This window comes from Protopterus annectens, chromosome 4.part0 (genome assembly GCF_019279795.1).
Source record: "Protopterus annectens isolate FY-2018-M chromosome 4.part0, PAN1.0, whole genome shotgun sequence".
NCBI classification, from domain to species: domain Eukaryota; kingdom Metazoa; phylum Chordata; order Ceratodontiformes; family Protopteridae; genus Protopterus; species Protopterus annectens.
Window position 1 is genome coordinate 1,467,676,197 of NC_056733.1, and position 18,925 is coordinate 1,467,695,121.

At 45.0% G+C, this 18,925-nt stretch overlaps 1 protein-coding gene across 1 annotated transcript in view; it reads left to right on the forward strand.

Annotated features, from left to right (window-relative positions):
* FAM193B (family with sequence similarity 193 member B) overlaps window positions 1–18,925 on the forward strand; it is a 1,359,441-nt gene that overhangs the window by 852,128 nt on the left and 488,388 nt on the right. The window contains exon 5 of the mRNA XM_044069313.1: window positions 6,344–6,542. Within this exon, the coding sequence (XP_043925248.1) occupies window positions 6,344–6,542 (199 nt within the window). The remainder of the gene's footprint in view (window positions 1–6,343; window positions 6,543–18,925) is intronic.

The window sequence follows — 18,925 nt, forward strand, 5'->3', positions numbered from 1 at the left end:
TCCTGTCAGGGGGTAGCTCTCAGTCGGCCCGAATACCAGAAGCTTAGTATTTTTGGGTCGGTTGCTGTCGCTGCAGGACTGATGTCAGGTAGTCAGTGGTATAAAATCAGTTAGCCGACGCCATTACGTTAGTCTTTCTTGTGGAGGAGCCCGAAGCAGAAGCAGTTTGCATGAGTGCCGGTTGGCCGCTGCCTGAGTTTTTGTTTCCGAATTTGAAGATGAAGTCTTCTAAAGCTAAGTACCCCATTGGGGATCCTTTTTTTCTTGCTCTAACCGATGTCAGAAAAAGTTAACAATTGTCTCGCCTGTGGAAAGTAAATACCACACAGACTTCCATTCTTACTGCGTCACCTGTTTAGGCCCAGACCATGATGTCCCGCGCTGTCGCTTTTGTGCTTTGCCAGAGCTATACGTCGGGTCCTTATTGTAGATAAATATTTTCGCTCTCTGTCCTCATATTTCAATATGGCTTTGGTAAGCCATCCGACTGTCGATCTTCCGAAAAAATCGTAAGGATAAAGACAGAGACAGACCGCAAAGGTCCAAAGCTGCCGACGGCGCTTCCGTTAATCTAGTTGTCAGTTCTCCAGTCCTCAGTGAGGTGCTTTCGCAGCCCCTGATTCCTGCTTCTGCGGATTCGCAGGCCGCTACTGAGACCCATTCGGAGTCTGGTATGCCGCAAGATTCTTCTTCGACTAAGGATCCTGCAGATTTTTCTACCTTGGATGGGTCTGGAGCCGCTGAGCAGGCACTGGCTTCCGAGGAAGTTCTTCGCACTACCGATACTCAACACAAACTGTCGACGTCTTTCGTGTCTTCAGTTCTTTCTAAATCTACCGAGTTACTAAGGCCCAGGGTACGAACTATGCCTAAAAAAAGATGACCCAAGCTCAGGCACCTGCTTCCATGCCTCAATCTCAAATGCTTAAAATGGCGGAAGACCTTATTATGCTTATTAGGGGAAGCCAGGCTACCCCTTCCAAAAGAAAGAGACTTGTCCCCAGTAGTTTTATCTGAACAGGAGTCCGATGACTCTGAGGTTTCTGAATATGAAGACATGCAACCACTCTCTGTTTATGAGGATTGTGCTGTAGAGGAATCGATTCAGTCTGCCTCTCCTTCCGAGGATTTTTCATTTGGTGAAACCTTACACACTTTAAGGGAGCATTTCCAATGGGAATTGTCAGGACTATCCTCAGTCAAAAAAAGAGACTCAGAGAATTCTTAGAACTGTAACACTAAGATGGTGTTATATGTGGCAACATGCTGGTCTTGCCCAGCTTTTTACATGGGCAGAAACCACTAGAAAATTAAAATAAAGAATTTTGGAACATGTTACGGACATTAATCGGAAAAAGGAATGAAAGTGCATTGTACAATCACTCTGTGGGATGTTATAGTTTCAAAAAGTTTATATTTTTTGTTATTGACAGGATGATTGATTATGGTAGAGGTGGTGACTTGAAAACTTACTTGGAAAAGTTAGAATTAGATTGGCAGTTTAGGACCAATGCTACAACGTTCCCTGGGAGTAATGAAAGTGTTTCTTTAAGTTCAGTGTTGAAACTAAAGGCAGCTCAGATTTGATTTGTATGTTACAAATGTTTGGAACAAAACATAAGTATTGGATATTCAAAAGTTTATTAACTTTATTTTACTTTATTATTTTTTATGATGTGTTTTTTTAAGAATGATATAAAGTATTGATTAGTGTGAGTTTTATAAATGTGAAGGTGTATGAGCCAGTTTTTACAGCTTGTGGTTTAAGTTATGTTATGTAAAAGGAACTGCATCATTAACTCATCATGTGATGTGATTTTAAGTATTTAAGGGTGGGTCTAATGTGGTTAATTTACTCTGATGAAGCCCTGAGGTTACAGGGTGGAAGCGCTTGGTAACATGTACTATTAAAGTTTTTCCAGTTCATTGATTGTGGTTGCACCACTGTGGTGGCATTTTTATTTTCTTTTGTATTTGTTATAATTCTTAGATTTACCACAGCACAGACCTTTAGCTATTCCTCCTGTCCTGGATGTTGTGGATGATGTTTTTATGGAATCCAGTTTGACTCATGACACCCTGCCTCCTGCTCCCAGGAATCCTGACAGGTACTACAGAGTCCCTGACTCTCTCAAATTCCTTTTCAAAAATCCTACAGCTGACCCAGAGGTCATCTCCCAAGGACCTAAAGGAATTAAAGCAACCTCAGCTAAGAATCCCACCCCCTCAGACAGGGATTCCCGAGCTTTAGACAGATGGGGTAAAAAAGTATACACCTCTGCAACTCTTGCTGTTAGAGCCCTAAATTGTCAGTTCCATATGCTGAAATAGCAGCATACCATGGAATTCCTCAAACAAAAAATGTCTTCCTTTCCTGCTTGTGCAAAAAATAATTACAGGAGCTTATGCATTCTGCAAGTCAAGTTACTTAAGCACACCTTGCAGTGTGGCTTTGACGCCCTAGAAGCATCTTGCAGGGCAGCAGTCACTGGTTCTGTCCTTAGAAGGCATGCTTGGCTTAAGGAACAGACCTTACCAGACCATGTCAAATCTAAATTATTGGACGCACCATTGAACAAAGACAATTTGTTTGGCACCAAGGCAGAAGAAGTCTTAAAAAAGATGGAAGAAAAAGCTAAATCTCTGCAGACAGTTAAAGACTTTTTACAGGTCCAGCCCCCGAGCATTGCCCCTCCAAGCACTTGTCCTTTCCGGCCCCCTCCAGGCCAGCTCAGCCAAGACCCAGGAGAAGCAGACTCCCCAGGCAGCAGTCCCAGGAATGCAGAGATCTAAGCAATGGAGTTCCTCCTATTCAAAAACAGGGAGTGCTAAGACACCCCTTATGGTAAGAACTCACAATGACTTTACACCTCCACCCCTTACCTCTGCCCACCTGCTTGTGCCCCTAGGAGGAAAACTTTCCTTCCATGCAAACCATTGGCCTCTATTACCAACGACCGATGGGTCCTCAACGTAGTGTCCCAGGGATACACATTTTATTTCCACACTCTGCCAAACACAAAAGGGTTCTCAGATCTTCCTCCAAACCAGTGGGCAGAGGCCTAAAAAGCAAGTCCATTCCCTGCTCTCCATGAGGGCAATACAGCAAGTTCCTGCAGACCAGATAGACCAAGGTTTCTATTCCAGACTCATCCTGGTACCCAGAAAAGAGGGCACCTGGCACCCAGTCCTCTATCTATCCATGTTAAACACCTTTCTGGCGATAACAAAATTCAAAATGCTCACCCTCCAGCAGTTTCTTCCTATGCCTTCCAAGGATGCTTGGTTAGCCACCCTAGACCTAAAAGAGGCCTACCTACACATCCCAATCAACGTTTCAGGGCAGGATCTATGCACTTTCAGTTCTCTGTGCTTCTCTTTGGCTTATCCACTGCTCCCAGAGTTTTCACAAAATGCCTGGCTCCAGCCATTGCCTTTTGCAGACAAAGAAATATTCAAATGTACCCCTACTTAGACAATTGCCTGATTCAGGCAGACAGTCAGGAAAAGCTGTTACAGCACCTGACCTTTGTAAAGGACCTACTGACCTCCCTGGGGTATACTATCAATGAAAAGAAATCAAAACTAGTCCCCACACAAAAAAAAAATGTATTCCTGGGAGCAAGCCTTGGACACAGCTTCCCAGATGACATTCCTTACTCCCGAAAAACAAGCATACCTGACAGGCTACTTCTCTCAACTAGCCACCAAAACCCAGTTATCCGCAAGTAAAATCCTGCAAGCTGTAGGGTTCATGGCCTCTTGCATTCTACTCATTTCATATGCCAGACTGCATATGAGAAAACTACAGTGGTACCTAAGAAGCCTTTGGTGTCAACACTCTCAAGACCTGGAAACTATCATACCTATGATAGCCTGTCTAAGGAAAGATTTTCTTTGGTGGGCAGCAGCATGCAACCACAACAAAGGACTTCCCTTCTCACAACTCCACACTGCCCAAACCCTCACCACAGACGCATCAGACTATGCCTGGGGTGCACACCTGGACGACAGGTGCATTCAGGGCCATTGGAGCCCAAATCAAATACATCTGCACATCAACCAAAAAGAGATGCTAGCTGTTCAGCACGCCCTGACAGCTTTCAGACCCCTACTCTCCCCGGGGCCTCGAGTGATCAAAACAGACACCACAGTGATGTGATATATCAACAAGCAGGGAGGGACTGCATCTTATCCTCTCTGCAGGCTCGCCGTGATGCTTTGGCACACTGCCTCAGCCATGCAGATACACCTGCTAGCACAATTCCTGCCAGGCTCCCTAAACTCTCTGGCAGACAACTTAAGCAGAAACCTGCCAGACACCACAGAACCTTCAACCTTGTAACCCAGAAATGGGGCACCCCGAAGGTTGACCTCTCTGCCTTTCACTCCAATCATCAGCTCAGCAAATTCTGCACCAGGGAACCTCACAGAAAGGCCTGGAAAGTGGATGCTCCTATCGTTCCAATGGGTAAACCTCTCGATCTGTGCATTTCTCCCTCTACCACTCATTTCAAGGGTACTGCTCAAAATAAGGGAGGAAAAACCAAGGGCAAATTTTGATTGCCCCAGACTGGCCACGCCAGCACTGATACCCACTGCTGTGCAGCCTGTTACCCTTGCTACCATGGCACCTACCTCAGAACCCAACACATCTGACCCAGAAGAATGGAGAATTCATGCATCCACAATTGCAGACCCTGAACCTGGTAGCCTGGCTTATTCCCTCACCTCTACTCCAGCTGCCAGCCTAAGCAAACAAGTCATGGATGTTATACGTGTGGCCAGATGCCCCAGCACTAGAAAATCCTATGCTGACAAGTGGAAAAGGTTTTGCACCTGTATCCAGGCTAAGGGAGCTGAAACAGCACAGCACTCCCCTACCTCTCTTTCTGGATTACCTAGCAGACCTATTACACAGGGGTCTATCCTTCTCTATTAAAATTCATGCCTCTGCCATCTCTGCTCATTACAGCACAGAGCCACCTCTCTTCTCACACCCTTTCATCAAACAGCTCTTAAGAGGGGTTAAAAACTTAAGGCCACCCAGAAGAGCTCCTACCCCAGCTTGGGACCTTAACTTTTTGTTGGAAAAGCTCATCCTACCCCCCATTTGAGCCTGCAGCTTCAGCAGGGTTAAAATTCCTCTCTTGGAAAACAGCCTTGCTTATCGCTATCACTTCAGCTAGAAGAGTTTCAGAGCGACAAGCACTCATGGCTGTAGAGCCCTTCATCATTTTCCATGCTGACAGGGCCTCCCTCAGGACTAACCCACCTTCATGCCTAAAGTGGTGTCCAGTATGGCTTTCAACCAATCCATTCATTTGCCCTTTTTCCCTAACCCACAAAGCAAGGGGGAAAGGATTCTACACTCGCTAGATGTGCAGAGACAGCTCAGATTCTATCTGGATAAGGACTAAATGTTTTAGAAAAACTGACCAATTGCTAGTCAGCTTCGCACCAGGGGCAGAGGGCAAGGCCATATCCAAACAATCTCCAAATGGATAGCACACTGCATCCATTTCTGCTACAAACAGCACGGGAAACTGCCCCCAAATGGGGTCAGGATGCATTCCACCAGGGCAACCTCCACCTCTGCAACTTTTCTCAGAGGGGTCCCCACCAGAGACATCCTGGAGGCTGCAATATAGGCATCTGTTCATACCTTCACCAAACATTACCACCAGCCTATCTTCTCCAAATCCAGGGCAGGCTTTGCCACCACAGTCTTGCAGGGCATCCTAGTCAGCCCCCAGTCTTCTTGACTGTCTCCATCCTTTTCTTCAGCTTTGGGAGTCAATCCAAGTGTGATGACTGCAACAGTGAAACACGAAGAGCATAGTACAGTTGTGTACACTTACCATAAATGTAGATGTTCGAGTGTATTCACTGTTGCAGTCCTGGTTTCCCACCCTCCATCCCCCTGTCTCTTCTCTCTCCTTACAGGGAATTTTTGGTATTTACTTTTTACTGGTGGTGTTCTTCCACCATAACCTAGCTCCCTATTTGAGGGCTCCTGACAGTTGGGGCAAGAAAAACTGATGTAATGGCGTCGGCTGCCTGATTTTATACCAATGACGACCTGACGTCAGTCCTGGAGTGACATCAACTGATGCAGAAATACTAAGCCTCTGGTATTCGGGCTGACTGAGGGCTACTCCTGGCAGGATAACCCAAGTGTGATAACTGCAACAGTGAATACACTCGAACATCTACATTTATGGTAAGTGCACATAACTGTACTTTGTGTTGATTGTTACACTTTCATTAGTAGAGCTTTCATACTAAAATTATGTGTAGCCAACTCCTTTGTTATAGCATGTTGTGCATATCTGTTACACAGCAGGGACCAAGTGTGCAAGGCACATCGGTGCACAAATGGTACAAGTTGTCATCCGCCACAGTCCTGTGATGCTGATGAAGGTCTTGGTGAAGATGAAGACAGCAGTTCAGAACGTAGTTCCTGTACATCCTCCTCAACAAATCAGAAAGATGGGAAATATTGCGACTGTTGCTACTGTGAATTTTTTGGACACAATGCGGTAAGTAGAATAAATTTGCACTGCTGTCTTTTAGAGGCAGAGTACAAGTAACATTACACAGAGTCATAAGGTGGATGTAATGTAATACTGTTATGTGAATTACACACCGTGGTTTAGATATTTTAATTTTTTTTTCTGTCCTCCCTCCTCCAAGCTGCCTTCATCTATTGAATTTTACCATTTGTACTCATTTTCTGTCCTCCCTCCTCCAAGCTGCCTTCATCTATTGAATTTTACCATTTGTACTCATTTTCTTGGAAGAACCTTGGCCATCTGCTCATTATTAGGGCCTATCATCAACTCTTAGCCTGCCCTACAGGAGTGAACAATCTGGTGAGGAGACCTCACATCAGTTACAATGAAGAGAACCTGCAATATTATTCTGAATTTCCTTGTAGGTGTTAAATGCAGTAACTAATCACCTGCATCCTGCAACTTAAGTGGTGTACACTTTCTATCATAGCTTGTCTACTGCTTCTGTGTCAAATGCGTTTCTCTCTTTTGTGTGGCATTTAGGCAATGGGGTCTGCAGCCATACCATTTGATACTAGCTGATCATCTGATGTTGATTTTTATTCATTCCTCAACTGTTGGGTTAGGATCCAACCCTTGGATTCAACTCCGCTGCTACTTCCAGATCATAGGATTCCTGATCTCTCAAGCTCCTCCCTTTACCCGTAATGCTCCACCAACCTAACATACCTCACATCTTGTTTGCCACCATTGAGACAGACATGGATTATGAGCTCTCAAGCGTTAGCAGTTGTTAGTCATTAGTTATCATCTAAGTGAGTTTTTACTTTTTTCTCAGCTCTCATATTTAAGTTTCTGTATCTCATTATTATTACTAGTAGTAGTATTACTTCCCATTTTTTTGTGCTACAGACCTTTTTTCTTGTATTCCTTGAGTACCTGTTAATACCATTGTTGGTAGTCTTCTTTTCTTGTACTTTTTATAGTACTCCTTCATGCCGGTGTTAGTCCTTTCTTGTCTGTTATTTCCCCTTAGTCTTTTAGCAGTCTTTTCTACAGATAACTCCTTGACTCTAGTTTATTGTAAATTGTCATTATTCTAGTCATTATGAGACCAGCCTTTTGGTTTCAAGAAATGTGTATCTTGTGGTCACATGATTCTGAACTTGTACTGTTCAGGCCTAAAACACATATATGTGAATTGTGATATTTGTGCTGCATTTAATTCCAGGGTGTTGATTGACAGGAAGAATAAACTTATCCAACAGAGTAATCTTCTTTCCAGACTTTTTACTGTGGTTGCTAAGGCTCAAACCCCTAAAAAAAATAAGACAAAAAAGCAATTCTGTTACAAAGGATTCACGTAAAAGATCTCCAGATCATCCTTCCACCTTGACTTCTGTTCCTTTATTGGTTACACCAGCTAAACTTTTGAAAAATTAGAATCCGATCACTTTGGATCCAAAACCAAGAATTGAAATATCTCTTGAGACTCGTACTCTCCCTTTGCTTTCCGAGCCTGTCCCTTCCAGGTTACCATCTCCATTCCTTGAACAGTCGTCCAGAATACATTCTAGGCCCTGTTCAACAGCTTTGTCTCTTAGATCCTCCTGGAGTCTATTCAAAGTGGATGTGGATAGGATGATGCGAAAGTTCATTACAATGCACATTCAAATGGGAATCTTATTGGCTCCAACTCCATTGGGTCCTGAGAGCCTTCTTAGAACCATGCCATCTTTGATTTCTTCTTCTCTAATCTGTCCTTCAGTTTCAGAGCCATCAAATCTGAAATCCTTGTGGGCGTCTTCCTTAGATCCTAAGACCATTGTTTGTTCAACTCGGATGGTTGCTCTGAGTCGACTGGCACCAAGTACCTTGGAGCTGAAGCTTCTACACCAGTTGTTGGAGTCATCTCTTTCCCTCAGAGCGTTAGCTTGGATGTTCTTCGTGTTTCACTGTTGCAGTCATCACATTTGCGTTATCTGCTTGCAGGTAGCCCTCAGTCGGCCTGATTGTCAAAGTCTTGGGTCCTGCGTCAGTTGCGGTCTCATTTTCCATGACGTCAGGTAGTCAGGGGTATAAAACATGTAGCCGATGCCATTACATCAGTCTTTCTTGCCGTGCAGTGCTCGAAGCAGAAGCAATTTGCAAGTGCCGGTCGGCTGACTCCTGAAATTTTCATTTTTCGAGTTTCAGATCCAAAGTCTTCAACTAAAGCTAAGTACCCCGTTGGGGATCCTTTTTCTTGCTCTAAACCGATGTCAATAAAAGTTAACTGTTGAATTTCTTGTGGAAAGTAAATACCTCAAAGATTTTCATGCATACTGCATTCCTTGCCTAGGCCCAGACCACGACATACCTTGCTGTCAGTTTTGTGCCTTATTCAAACCTCGAACTATTCGTCGTCGGTTCATTTTCGCATCTAAGTATTTTGGTACTCTGTTCAATTATCCAGAAATGGCTTCGGTAAACCTCCAGACTACTGACATTCCGCAAAAACGCAAAGATAAAGACAGAGACAGACTGCTTAGGTCCAAAGCTGCTGACGATGCTTCTCCTAAGCTAGTCGCCAGTTCGCCGGTACTCAGTGAGGCGCTTTCACAGCCCCGATACCCATTACTTCTGATTCGCAGGCCTCTACTGAGACCCATTCGGAGTCCAGTATGCCACGAGATGCTTCTTTAACTGTGGAACCTGTGGATGTCTCTACCTTGGATGGGTCCGGAGCCACTGTCCAGGCACTGGCTTCTGAGGGTATATTCAGGCCTACTGACTTGCATATTAAACCGACGCCATCTTCTTCTTCAAGGGCTAAAACTCGATCCATGCCTAGAAAACCGACGCCCAGACCGCATGGTCAGGCCCCTATGCCTAAAAAACAAATGATAAGAATGGCTGAAGACCTTATTACTCTAATCAGGGGAAGCCACCCTTCTCCCTCTAAGAGACATAGGACTGATTTTCCTTCTGATTCTTCAGATCAGGATTCTGAAATTTCTGTTTTCTCTGATGACCAGGAGTTGCCCTTGTCTATCTGTGAGGATTCTGATGCAGAGGGCTCAATTCCCTCTGCTTCCCCTCCAGAGGATTTCTCTTTTGGTGAAACCTTGCATACTGTTAGGGAGCATTTCCTCTGGGAAAGACAGGACTACTCTGACTCCAAAAAGAGGCTTAGGGAATTCCAACTCCTACCTCAGCACAGGCCTTTAGCTATCCCTCCTGTACAGGACATTGTAGATGATGCCTTCTCGGAATCTAGCCTAGCCCCTGATTCTTTACCTTCGGCTCCCAGAAAACCTGACCGGTATTACAGGATACCTGACTCTTACAAGTTCCTCTTTAAGAATCCTACTGCGGATCCTGAGACCATTTCACAGGGACCCAAAGGCATTAAGGCTATTACTGCCAAAAACCCTACCCCTCTGACAGAAATTCCAGGGCACTGGATAGATGGGGCAAGAAAGTATACACTTCTGCTGCTTTGGCCATTAGGGGCTTAAACTGCCAGATGTTCTTCGTTCCCCATTGCTGCAGTCCTTACTATTGGGTATAGTCCGCGTCCAGTCGGCCCGAATACCAGAGTATAAGGCTGACGTCGGTCAGGGCGCATTAGACTGACGTCAGTACGTCAGGGTACTAATGCGCATGACCGACGTCATATCCTCAGTCTTTTTTGCCGCATGGTCCGATGCAGAAGCATTTTTGCGAGTGCAGGTTGGCGTTCTGAAATATTTCCGAATCCGGAGTTTCAGACCGAAACAGAGTTGGCTAAGTACCCCGTTGGGGAACATTTTGGTTTGTTCTTGCCTCAGTATTTAACCGGATGTCAGAAAAAGTGAATAACTGTATTTCTTGTGGGAAACAGATACCTCATAGGGATTACCATACCTTGTGTATACCTTGTTTAGGGCCTGAGCACGACGTTGTTGGTTGCCGCTCTTGTGCTAGGTTTAACAAACGCACTATTAAGAGGAGGTTAGACTGTGCCAGGTTAGTGTTTGGGAAGCGTTGCAATTATAAAATGCCGACGGATGCTCCGACGCCCGCTTCCAAGAAGCGCAAGGACAAAACAGCGAAGCCTAGGGTTGATGAACCGGCAGTCCCGGACGTCGGTTCTTTAGAAGGCTCAGTGGAGCCAGAGGTTTTGCCAGGTGTTTCCATGGAGTCTCAGGCAGAAGCTTTACTGTTACAGGATGTGCCTTCTCAGGAGGTAGGCCAGGCTGAGGGGGCTTCTCAGGTAACTGTTCTTCCCTCTCTTCCCAAGGTAGTTAGAGCCTCTCCTTCTGTTGCCAAAACTTCTTTGAGAGGTAGGCCTACTTTAGCTTCAGTGGGAGCTTCTCCTAGCATTTCGGGTTCTGTACCTAAGAAACATATTCTTAAAATGGCAGAAGATTTGATTACTATGATTAGAGGTTCTATGCCGCCGCCTGATAAGAGGCCTAGGGTGGAACCGAGTTTGATAGTTTTGAACAGTGTTCAGAGGCTTCAGAGTCTTCTACGGAAGACTTGCAGGAGTATCCTACTTATTCTGATTCTGATGTGGATGATTCCACTCCTACAGCTTCTCCTCCGGAGGATTTCTCATTTTCAGAGACTCTGCATTCCATGAGGGAGCACTTTAAATGGGAAGGCCAGGATTACTCTGATTCCAGGAAAAGGCTTAGGGAATTCTTGTTTACCCCAGCATAGGCCCTTAGCTATTCCTCCTGTGTTGAATGTGGTGGAAGATGTTTTTGCAGAGGCTTCCCTGAACCCTGACTCTTTGCCTCCTGCTCCTGTTAAGCCTGATAGGTATTATAGGGTGCCCGAAGCTCATAAGTATTTGTTTAAGAGTCCTAGGGCGGACCCAGAAACTATTTCTCAAGGGCCTAAAGGTGTTAAGGCTTCTGTGGTTAAAAATCCTGTTCCCACTGATAAAGAGGCAAGGGCTTTGGATAGGTGGGGAAAGAAAGTGTATACTTCTTCCACTCTAGCCATGAGAGCGTTGAATTGTCAGTTTCACATGCTAAAATATCAGAATTATCTCCTTTCACAATTAAGATCTAAGGTGGATGCTTTGGCGGAAGGTATTGAGTGTAAAGAGTTGCTGGATTTGGTTCATGTGTCTGAACAAGTGGGTAAGCATTCTTTGCAATGTGGTTTTGATGCTGTACAGGCCTCCTCGAGGGTGGCTGCTACTAGTTCTGTTCTTCGCAGGCATGCCTGGTTGAAGGATCAGAATTTAGCTGAGCATGTTAAGACAAGGATTTTGGATGCTCCTTTACAGTCTGATGTGTTGTTTGGATCGCCTGTGGAAGCAGTTTTAAAGAAAATGGAGGACAAAGCTAAGTCTATGCAAACTGTTAAAGATTTTTGCAGGTGCAGCCACCAAGTTTAGTAGAAATTGGCCTGCTAAGGGGTGGACATATCCTGCTTATGATTCCCAGTCTAGGGGTAGGTCTAGACGTGGTAGGGGCAGGGCTCAAGGTTCTTTTAGGCCTAGAACAGGAGTTCACCTGCTCAGACTTCTGGTGAGGGCAGGGGTCAGTCCTTTCGTAAACAGACCCAATGACCTGTCTTTTCAGCTGCCAGTAGATTCTCGCCTGGCAGCTCCTTTGGGAGGAAGACTGTCTCTTTTCAAAGAAAATTGGGATTTAATTACTCAAGACAAATGGGTGTTGGATATCATTCACCACGGTTACAGATTTTATTTCCATACAATGCCCCTTTCAAAGGCATGCCAGACGTTCCTCCTCCACAAAGAAAGGAGGCTCACAAGCAAGTTTCTCAGTTACTCCAGATGGGGCCATTCAGCCAGTCCCTGTATCAGAAAGGGGCCTAGGATTTTATTCTCGCCTGTTCCTAGTACCAAAGAAGGGGAACACGTGGAGACCAATTTTGGATTTATCTCTCCTCAACACTTTTCTGGACATTCCCAAGTTCAAGATGTTGACGTTACAGCAGCTTTTACCTCTGCTGGGCAAAGATCACTGGATGGTAACTTTAGATCTCAAGGAAGCTTACCTTCATGTGCCTATAAGGCTAAGTTGCAGGAAGTATCTGCGGTTTCGAGCTGGAAATTCTCATTATCAGTTCTCTGCATTGCCCTTTGGCTTATCTACTGCCCAGAGTATTCACAAAGGTTCTGGCTCCAGTGATAGCTTACTTCAGGCTTCAAGGAATTCAAATCTATCCTTACTTGGACGACTGCCTGATTCTGGCTCAAGAAAAGGAAGACCTTCTACAGCATCTGGAATATGTTATAGCAGTGCTAAGATGCCTAGGGTATTCTGTGAACGAAATAAAGTCCAGTCTAGTACCCTCTCAAGACATGTGCTTTCTGGGTGTGAGACTGAATACAGCAACCCAGATGGCCTTTTTAACCCCGGACAAACAAAAGAGTCTGTCACTTTACTTCCATCAACTATCTCATCAGTCCGTGCTGACTGCAAGGACAGTCCTTCAAGCATTAGGGTTCATGGCATCTTGTATTCTGGTGCTTCCCAATGCCAAATTGCATATGAGGAAGTTACAATGGTATCTCAAAAATGTATGGACACAGCACTGCCAGGATTTGGACACTGTCATTCAAATAATACCTTGCCTTCAAAAAGAATTTTTGTGGTGGGCTCAGGAATGTCACCTAAACAAGGGACTCTCTGTGACCCGGCCAGAGGCGAGTCAGATTTTAACGACAGATGCCTCGGACATTGCTTGGGGAGCTCATCTAAATGGAAAGTGGATACAAGACAAGTGGCCTGCCAGACTACAGCATCTACATATCAACATGAAGGAGATGTTAGCAGTCCAGTTTGCATTAATGGCTTTCAAGGAGTTACTTCTTCCAGGGCAGGTGTTGATTCTAACAGACAACACAACTGTCATGTGGTACATCAACAAGCAAGGGGAACACATTCTTATCCTCTATGCAGGCAAGCAATGATTTTATGGGAGACTGCGCTAAGCTTGCAACTAACTCTTCAGGCAAGGTTTCTGCCGGAGCACAGAACTCCTTAGCAGATGAGTTAAGCAGACACATCTTGGATCCCCACTAGTGGAAACTGGATCTTCATGTATTTCAAAAATTGACAGTGTCATGGGGAACTCCAGACATAGATCTGTTCGCTTCTCCTCTAAACCACCAGCTGCCACAGTATTGCACAAAGGGGTTTCATCACACAGCTTGGAAAGTGGATGCTCTGTCTTTCAGTTGGAAAAACCTTCATGTGTATGCCTTTCCTCCTCTGCCTCTTCTTCCAAAGGTACTATTAAAGGTCAGACAAGACAGGCCAAGGATGATTTTGATAGCTCCAGATTGGCCTCGGCAACACTGGTACCCACTACTACGGAGTCTGGTAAGGAAGCCTCCATGGCCTTTACCTCTGATTCCTCATCTGTTATCTCAGAAGGATGGTCATCTGCTCAATGTCAAGCTTCACTCTCTTCATCTAACAGCCTGGCATATTCTGTGTTGAAACACAGCAGGTCTCAACTTCCTCAACAAGTTTTAAATGTGATTATGGAAGCTAGAAGACCTAGTACAAGGAAAGTGTACACAGAAAAATGGAAGAGATTTTTATTTTGGAGTACAGCAAAGAATTTGCAGGTTTCTGAGCCTAATTTGAGTGTGGCTCTTCAATATCTTACTGAGTTATTGGACAAAGGTTTGTCCTTCTCTTCCATTAAGATTCATGCTGCAGCAATTTCAGCTCACTATGATTGTGACCCACCATTGTTTTCGCATCCTTTGTTCAAGCAGTTTCTTAGAGGGCAAAGAATATAAGACCCCACGTAGAGCTCCTACTCCTGCTTGGGATCTCAATTTTGTGTTGGAAAAACTTACTCTACAACCTTTTGAGCCTGGCTACTGCTGAATTGAAATACTTGTCATGGAAGACTGCTTTTCTGTTGGCTATTACTTCTGCAAGAAGGGTGTCTGAGTTGCAGGCCCTTATGGCAGTAGAGCCATTTTTGATTTTCCATAAGGATAGGGTATCATTACGTACTAATCCCTCCTTTATGCCTAAGGTGGTTTCTAGTGTGGCTTTAAACCAAACTATTCATTTGCCTACTTTTTATGCAGACCCCCAAAATAAAGGGGAAAAGATTTTGCACACTTTAGATGTACACAGGCAATTGCGTTATTATTTAAGCAGGACTAAGGATTTCAGGCAGTCTCAGCAGTTGTTTGTTTCTTTTGCTTTGAGTTCACAGGGCAAGCCTGTGTCAAAACAAACTATTTCTAGGTGGATTGGCTTTTGCATTGCATTTTGTTATTCCCATCATGGCAAGGAGATTCCAGCTGGGATTAGGCCTCATTCCACTAGGGCTACTGCCACTTCAACAGCATTTCTAAGGGGGGTGGCAACTAAGGATATTTTGGAAGCAGCTACTTGGAGTTCAGTGCATACTTTCTCTAAGCATTATCACCTTCCTATCTACTCTAAGTCTAGGGCTGGTTTTGCCACAGCTGTTTTGCAAGGCATGTTGTCAGCTCCTGCTGCTTTATGATTTGCCAGCCTCCCTTTCCTCTGCTTTGGGATTCTACCCAATAGTAAGGACTGCAGCAATGGGGAACGAAGAACATAGTACAGTTTTGTACCTACCATAAATGTAGATGTTCGAGGATCCCCATTGCTGCAGTCCAATTTACCCTCCCTCCTTCCCTCTGTGTTTAGGGGTGGTTGTGTAGGTGAGGTTACATGCTTATATTTTTGTATATATTCTTGTATATATTGTACATATTTTTGGTGCAGGTATTTTGGGCCTTGTCTTTTTAGGGTCTTCTGACATCTGGGGCAAGAAAAGACTGAGGATATGACGTCGGTCATGCGCATTAGTACCCTGACGTACTGACGTCAGTCTAATGCGCCCTGACCGACGTCAGCCTTATACTCTGGTATTCGGGCCGACTGGACGCGGACTATACCCAATAGTAAGGACTGCAGCAATGGGGATCCTCGAACATCTACATTTATGGTAGGTACAAAACTGTACTTTTCATATGTTAAAGTATCAGCAGCATATTATTGGATTGCTTAAACAGAAAATGATGTTTCCTGACTGTGCTGAAAATAAGGAATTACGGGACTTAATGCATTCTGCTGAGCAGGTTAGAAAACATACTTTGCAATGTGGTTGTGACTCTGAAGCATCTTGCAGGGCTGCTGTCACTGGGTCTGTACTTAGAAGGCATGCTTGGCTTAAGGAGCAATCTTTGCCAGATCATGTTAAAGCTAAATTACTGTATGCTCCCATAAACCAAGACCACCTGTTTGGCAACAAAGCATAAGTAGTACTTAAAAAGATGGAGGAAAAAGCTAAATATATGCAAACTGTTAAAGATTTCCTGCAAGTACAGCCTCCCAGATTTAGTAGGCATTGGCCCTATAAGAATTGGTCCTTTCCTGCCTCTTCCAGGCCTTCTCAGTCCAAACCCAGAACCAGCAGAACACCCAGGCTTCAGTCCCAAGGTACTCACAGGCCTAAGCAGTGGGGGGCTCCCACTTCCAAAGCAGGGAGTCGTAAGACTCCCCCCTATAGTAAACTGTCTCAATGACTTAACTTTAAACCTTCCAAGCCCTGCTCAACTGATTCTTTCCTTTAGGGGGAAAGATTGCACTGCATGCAAAAAACTGGGAATTCATTACTCAGGACAAATGGGTTTTAAATATAGTTTCCCAAAGATACAGATTCCACTTCCACGCCTTACCAACCCCAAATGGTTGGCCAGACCTACCCCCAAATCAGTGGGCAGAGGCTCAAAAGCAGGTTTTCTCTCTTTTAAGCATCAGAGCTATTCAACCTTTCCCAGAAGAATGGGGGCAAGGTTTCTACTCAAGACTTTTCCTGGTACCCAGAAAAGATAATTCCTGGCATCCTATCCTAGACCTGTCTATCCTAAACACATTTTTGGTAATCCCAAAATTCAAGATGCTAACTCTTTATCAGCTGCTTCCCATGCTAGGCAAAGATGCGTGGTTGGCAGCACTGGATTTAAAGGAAGCCTACCTGCACATCCCAATAAGGGAATCTTGCAGAAGATAACTATGCTTCAGAGCAGGCTGCATGCACTATCAGATGTCCTTCATGGATGCATCTGCAGTCATAACAACTGGGTTGTCCTGTCGTCAGGCAGCCCTTCGGTCGGCCGGATTCCAAAGTCTGGGTCCGCTCGCTGATGTCGCACTTCACCCGACGTCATCTCTGCTGGTCTTCGGGTATAAAGGCATCAGCCGACGCCATTTTCCTCAGTCTTTCTTGCCGCGTGGCGCCCGAAGCAGAAGCTGTTCGCAAGTGCCGGTCGGTCAGATCCAGAGATTACTACTACCGAATACTACTTCGAAGACTTCTAAAAGCTAAGTACCCCGTTGGGGACTCTTTCTTGCCTCAGCCGATGTCAGAAAAAGTCAGTAACTGTTTAACTTGTGGGAAACAAATACCTCATAAAGATTTCCACTCTTACTGTCTGCCTTGCTTAGGCCCAGACCACGACGTAGCAGCCTGTTCGGCCTGCGCTTCCTTCAACCGACGAACGCTAAGGCATCGGTCGGAGTTTGCTGAACAGTTTTTCGGCTCAGACTTTGCGTACATTATGCCGTCGGATCCTCCGACTACCCAAATTATTAAAAACGCAGAAAAGACCGACACTCGCGGTCCGCGGTTTCGGCCGAAACCACGGTTAAGCAAGCCGCGAGTGTCTCGGTTTCGGCCGAAACCGAGAAAACTGGTCAATCTTCATCCGAACCCATGGCTACTACTGAGGCTCCTGCTACCTTACCTGAATCGGCCTCAGAAATTTTGCCTACAACTGTGGTTTCTACTGATTTATCAGACACCATCCCTTTGGATGTCTCTACCCCAGCACGTGGTGCTGCTAGACCCCCTGCAGCCATGTCTATCAAGGCCTTTGCCAGGGCTAAAGCAGCCAAATCTGCTAAGTCAGTGCCTGTTAAACCTCCCTCACACAGGCCCACTTCTAGTTCACAAATGCTTACTCTGGCAGAAGATTTAATATCCTTAATTAGGGATCCCAATCTCACCCAGACAGGGCCCCTCAGCCCCAGAAAAGAGACCTAGGACAGAGCCCCGAGCCAGTGTCCTCTGATGATTCTCGGATGACTCCGACATTACAGAACAGCCAGAGGATCCTTTTCTACTTATGAAGACTCCGATGCTGAAGAATCCATTCCAGCTGCCTCTCCACCAGAGGAATTTTCCTTTGGGAAACCTTGCATGCCATGAGAGAACAATTTCAATGGCAGGGACAAGATTTCTCAGACTCAAGAAAAAGGCTTAGGACTTTTCTGCACTTACCACAACATAGGCCCTTAGCTATACCTCCTGTTTTGCCTGTTGTGGATGATGCATTTAATGATGTCTGCACTGCTCCTGATTCTTTACCTCCAGCCCCTGCCAAACCTGATAGATATTACAGGGTACCTGACACTCATCACCACCTATACAAGGCCCCACTGGCAGACCCCGAAACTATTTCCCAGGGGCCTAAGGCAGTAGCCTCGACCACAGCAAAAAACCCTATCCCTTCAGAAAGGGAATCCAGGTCCTTAGACAGATGGGGGAAAAAAGTTTACACCTCTGCTACTCTCTCAGCTAGAGCTTTAAACTGTCAATTTCACATGATCCAATACCAAGAGTTTATGCTTGATCAGTTAACTAAAAAAGTATCCTCTGATGAATCTTTAGACAAGAAATATGCATTAGAAATGGTGAATAACATGCAAGAGGTTAGTAACCATTCCTTAAAATGTGGCTATGATGCACTGGAGGCTTCATTTAGATCAGCCATGACTGGCACAGTGATAAGAAGACATGCATGGTTGAAAGAATAGGTCTTACCGGATCATGTTAAAGCAAAGCTATTAGATGCTCCTATGGATAAGGCCAGTTTATTTGGTACACCTGCCCAGCAGGTAATGAAGAAAATGGAAGAAAAGGCAAAATCTGTACAAACAGTTAAAGATTTCTTACAGGTTCAGCCCCCAAGGTTTAGCAGGAATTGGCCTGCCAAAAATTGGTCCTTTCCTGACTCCACAAGATCCCAAAGGGGCAGAAATAGACGCTCCAGAGGCAGAAATCAATCCAGAGGAGGTGCCTACAGAGGACGACAGTGGCAAGGTAATAACAGAGGCACAGACACAACCACTACCACTGCAACAGGACAATCACAGTGACTTGGCTCTAACTCCGCCTACCAGGGAGCAAATAGCAGCACCATTAGGCGGAAAGTTAGCCTTATTTTCGAAAAATTGGCACTATATCACAAAAGACAAGTGGATTTTGCAAACCATAGACCAAGGCTACGGTTCCACTTCCACACCTTACCAGTAAAAGAGGAATGCCAAACCTGCCTCCAAATCAAAAATAGAAGCTCTACAGCAGATAACGAAATTAACAAAGATGAGAGCTGT